Below are 4520 nucleotides of genomic sequence, written 5' to 3' on the forward strand. Positions count from 1 at the left end.
CTTAATAAAGTTTTATTTAATCCAATCATCTCAGCCAAACTGATTTACTCACAAAGAAATAAAACACTGAAAAAAGCCAAACAATAACATTTTAAAGTTATGTGAGTGATTTATGTTTAACCTGAGTAGCAAAAAACCGCGGGGGTTTGCTGTTCTCGCCGGCGCAGATATTTGAAGTTTACATAGCTACATTCTTGCCTGAAAATATGTTAAAAGTTTTATTTCTCTTTCTGGGTCGCAAAATAGAGTAATATCAAAACCAAGTACAGTAGCTGCCACCAGAGAATGGTGGCTCCGGGAGATTTTCGGGAGGGGCACTGAAATTCGGGATTCTCCCGGAAAAAATCGGGACGGAGGACAGATTCTGGTCGACATTTTTTATTAAGGCAAACTTCAGTAAGGACCTCAGTATGAACACAATGTACAGAGAATTCAAAAATATTTACATAAAAATACAAAATAAAAAATGATTTAAAAAAAAATATGACGAAACTGTTAAAACATGTTGCCATTGTCTCACAACAGGTGACAGAACAGTAACATACCAAATATGTATCAGCTCACAATAAATACACCATATTTAAAAAAAAAAAAAAAAAAGACACTGGTGAACATGATTATTCCCAGCTTCTATCCTGCTGATGGCACTGTAGCAACACCAATTAAATTCAACACCAGAAATGATGTTTAAATTTCAGAAAAAAGGAAAAGTGTAAGGATTAAAAAAAAAAAAAAAAGAAAAGAAAAAGAAGTGCTGTACAGCAAACTAGATGTTCATATAGCACTGTACCACCGATACCATTAGAAAGGTCTGAATGACAGCTCATCGCTCATGGACTCGACAACTGGTTTATAGCAAGGTCAATAAATCTATGCCAGTCCACAGAGTTTCTCGCTGACCTCCCACAGTTTCAGGGCCACCTTGTCATCTCGGGCATGAGCGGACACTTCCTGTGCCTCACAGCAGGAGAAGTACTTCCCACTCAGAGGTTCGAGTCCTTCCTGCAAGGCACAGTGCAGTGTGGTCTGAGCTCCTGTCTCGGGGTCCAGGAACAGCAACCAGGCCACAGGCTGGATGAAAATCTTCTGCCACAGGCTGACATTTCTAGACAGTTCAGTCCGGACAACACCTACAGGGCAGAAGGGAAAGAGCAATCACATACTTAGTGCCTTTAGTGTTCAATTTGGATAAAATGCTGATAGTAACAGTTAATTTAGCTTGAATTACAGTAATATATAGCTTAAAATGAGTGTTGATTAAAGATAAACCAGTGTGAGTGTGTTACCTGGGTGAACACTGTAGCATGTGACATCAGTTCCTTTCAGCCTCTTGGCAAGCTCATGGGTGAAAAGCACATTGCACAGTTTGCTGTTGCAGTATGCATGGAAAAATTGCCAGCTATATCTGCCAGTTCCCAGGTCTTTGTTTGCAACCAGAGCCTTAAGATACAAAAACAACCTTGTCAATAAGCTGTTCAGACAAGCGAAGGTGAAAGACGTGCAACAACATCATTCGTGAGGGTGATGGCCAAATTACAATGCAGGAAAGGAATGTCTCTGAATACAACACAGAAAGCATCTGGGGCAGTCCATGTGAGATAAAGTATCTGATGTCATGCCACACATTGATGTAAAGGAATCGTGAAGCAATAAAACCAGTTCTGATGCTAAATAAAAATCTCAACTTTTACTTTTATTATGATCACCTCTTCAGTCATACTACTGAAATACTAGAGCAGGGCATTTTTTAAAAATAAGAGTCCCAAAAGACGGAAAAAGGCTTGTTCCAGAGTGAGGATGGCTTTATATCTCACACCTCTCTTTAAATTATTGTAAACTCACGTTAAAGTCAATGTGTCCCCAGCGATGAGCCATGGAGGACAGGGTGATCACTCGTCCTCCCCCTGTCTTCTTCATCCTCTCCAACAGCAAATTGGTCAACAGGAAGTGACCCAAGTGGTTCACCCCAAACTCGATGCCATATCCATCCTCAGTCCGCCCGTCTGCCACCAATCCTATGGACATATTTTAACAATGGTTTTTGAAATCTTTGTACTTCCTTAATCTCTTGAAGCTGGTTTTCTATAGACATATCTCTGTCTCCATAGAACAGACAAATCGCCACTGCTGCGGCACATCATTAAAAACTGTATTTGCATGTCTTTTTGCCAGATATGGCACTTAGTTGGAAGCACCTCGTACTTGCAACTATGTGGACACTGTGTTGTTGTGTAGTAGTGTGTGTACCAGCATTGTTGATGAGCAAATCCAGCCTGGACTCAGTTTTCAGGAATGTTTCCGCGAAACTGCGGACAGACTTCAGACTGGCTAGGTCCAAGTGCATGTAGATCACGTCTGTACTTCCCGTTTCCTGGAAGAAGATTATTATGATTCAGTGAAGGTAATGTTACATTTAACTTACGCTTCAGTGTTTCACTTCAATCCCTTTTTACTGTTTTTTTTCTGAAAGCAACAGTTCAAACATTACCATCAATGAAAGAAGTGAACGCCTCAGCTCCTTCCAGCAGGATCGTGTAAATCCCGTTAAAGTTCTGTGTTCATCATTTTGTGCTCTCTGTCAGCTAGGCCTTTAAAAGGTTAACTCCTTTCACAGCTTACATTTCAATTCAGAATTTAGCTTCCCTTAAAAAAAGTCTCAGTCCTTTAAAATGGTCATATTGTACTTACTGAATAAATATAAATAAACAGTCATATCCACATACTACTTTAACTTGTATTCTTTTTTCTCAGCTGCTTTAATTACCTAAAGCACACATCAGCCAGTTACAGTATGATAGAACTTTGTTACAGAGCCTCCACTCCCTGCTGACGACTGCACAAGCTATTGTTTTAAATGTCAGTGCTCATTTCTGAGAAACTTTGGATTAACTTTCATACAGCATGAGGAAATTGTGGCCAATGCATCAGTGCGTTCTTCTTACCTTTTCTATTTCTGCAATGGCAGCTGCAGCTTTGTTCTTGTTTCGGCAGGCCAGGATCACTCTGGCTCCTTTCCTGGCCAGATGCAAAGCCGTGGCTTTACCAATGCCTGTATTTCCTCCTACAGGAAGAGCAGGAAAAGAATAAGCAACATCAACCCAAACCATCACAAACAAGAACAATCATCCATTCAAATGTGTAATGTGGTGTTATCTGAAGGTTAGTAGAAACCTTTCTAAATTGCAAACAAGAATTCTAGATTTTCACTTCCACCTTTGTTGTGCTGTAAACTTCACTCCCATCCAAAGTAAAAAGCACAAAAACAAAGAAAAACGCATCTTTAATTCTTTCATTACAGCAATCACATTTGTACAAATCCCAATTTTGTGATCGGCACAGATTTGTGACATATAAAATGGCCCCGACCTCAGAGGGAAGAGAGAGAAGGGGAATGCTCAGGTTTAGATGAGAACTCCCTCTCTGTACAAATCCAGTGTAGAGATGCAAATGTTAAACAGATTTTTATTTGAATTTGGAAATAACTGCTGAATCGGCTTAAATGTCATATTTACTGTTCACTTAGTTTTTGATGAGGTTTTTCCTGAAAGCCGATCTACATTTCCCTGATGGAGGTCGGCATCGTCGAAAGACTCAAAGCCTCTTTTTTGTGGCAATATTGAAGATAATTATAGGAAACATACATTTAAGGGCTTCTTTTCTTTTGCTCATCATCTGCTTTTCCCTGCAGATTTAATAAAACTTATGTACCTTTACTCACCATCGCTATCATAATCAAACACCAACAAACTTATCGCCTTGTAAGAGGAAGCAAGCTATTAATGGAAAATTCGCTGAACTCTGCGAGCTCTGTGTGCTGCACACACAGCAGCCACCGAACTGTTTGTAGACACACTTTCTACACTTCGTCATTTTTGATGCTGGTGTCATTAGCAGTCAGTCTTTTTGATACAAACTGCGCTTGATTCCGGTCTCACCTGTGATAATGACGGTCTTCCCTGACATCGCGGCGTTTCCTTTGCATTTGGATCTTTTGAAGAGAGTCTGTGTGAGGAAGATGTATCCTCCCAGAAGTACAACGGCCACAAGCAAGAGGTGAAACATGGTGGATGTCGGCTGAGAACTTCGTGTCTGGCTGCTGAGCTGGGGATCTGTCTTTATGCACACGCCTGTCGGATGAGTTTCATCTGAGACGTGCCAGCGAGTCACTCCTCGACAGGTCGGACCAGTTGTGGAATGACGTAAGCGTCAGAGCACTGTGACCTACTTTTTTCACTCTGAACACCTCAGAGAGTCGAAACACATTCACTCCATTTACACGAATAAATACAAATCCGCGATTGACAGAAAAATATGGATAGCATGCAAACATCACTCCAGATACCAAAGTGTCGAACTTTTACCTAAAATCTCATCACTGATCTGAGAGCAGTAAAAAAAGTGAAAAATGTCCGCACTCATGGCTGGATTAAACTTCAGATTTATCGGCTTTCTTGAACAGGACATTCAAAATGTGGAGGTTTTGGGTGTTTCTCTGACAGACAAGAGGTTTTGAATCGTAT

At 40.5% G+C, this 4520-nt stretch overlaps 1 protein-coding gene across 1 annotated transcript; it reads right to left on the reverse strand.

The window, feature by feature from the left end:
• Positions 1-362: 362 nt before the first annotated feature.
• LOC116333146 (dehydrogenase/reductase SDR family member 13-like) lies at positions 363-4131 on the reverse strand. The gene is made up of 6 exons (XM_031756308.2): positions 3936-4131; positions 2943-3061; positions 2248-2371; positions 1843-2015; positions 1287-1440; positions 363-1130 (listed from the first exon to the last, which is right to left on the reverse strand). Exons 1-6 carry the CDS (start codon positions 4060-4062, stop codon positions 871-873), a joined length of 957 nt encoding a protein of 318 aa, XP_031612168.1. The 5' UTR covers positions 4063-4131; the 3' UTR covers positions 363-870.
• Positions 4132-4520: the final 389 nt, after the last annotated feature.

Source organism: Oreochromis aureus, linkage group 19 (assembly GCF_013358895.1).
Source record: "Oreochromis aureus strain Israel breed Guangdong linkage group 19, ZZ_aureus, whole genome shotgun sequence".
Taxonomy (NCBI): Eukaryota; Metazoa; Chordata; class Actinopteri; order Cichliformes; family Cichlidae; genus Oreochromis; species Oreochromis aureus.

Bases quoted from the DNA above. Each gene is read 5' to 3' on its own strand.
- LOC116333146 (XM_031756308.2), bottom strand. From the start codon at position 4,062: ATGTTTCACCTCTTGCTTGTGGCCGTTGTACTTCTGGGAGGATACATC. The intron at 2,372-2,942 runs GTAAGAAGAACG...ATCTTCTTCCAG, and splicing joins CCATTGCAGAAATAGAAAAG to GAAACGGGAAGTACAGACGT. The intron at 1,441-1,842 runs GTGAGTTTACAA...TTGTATCTTAAG, and splicing joins GGGGACACATTGACTTTAAC to GCTCTGGTTGCAAACAAAGA.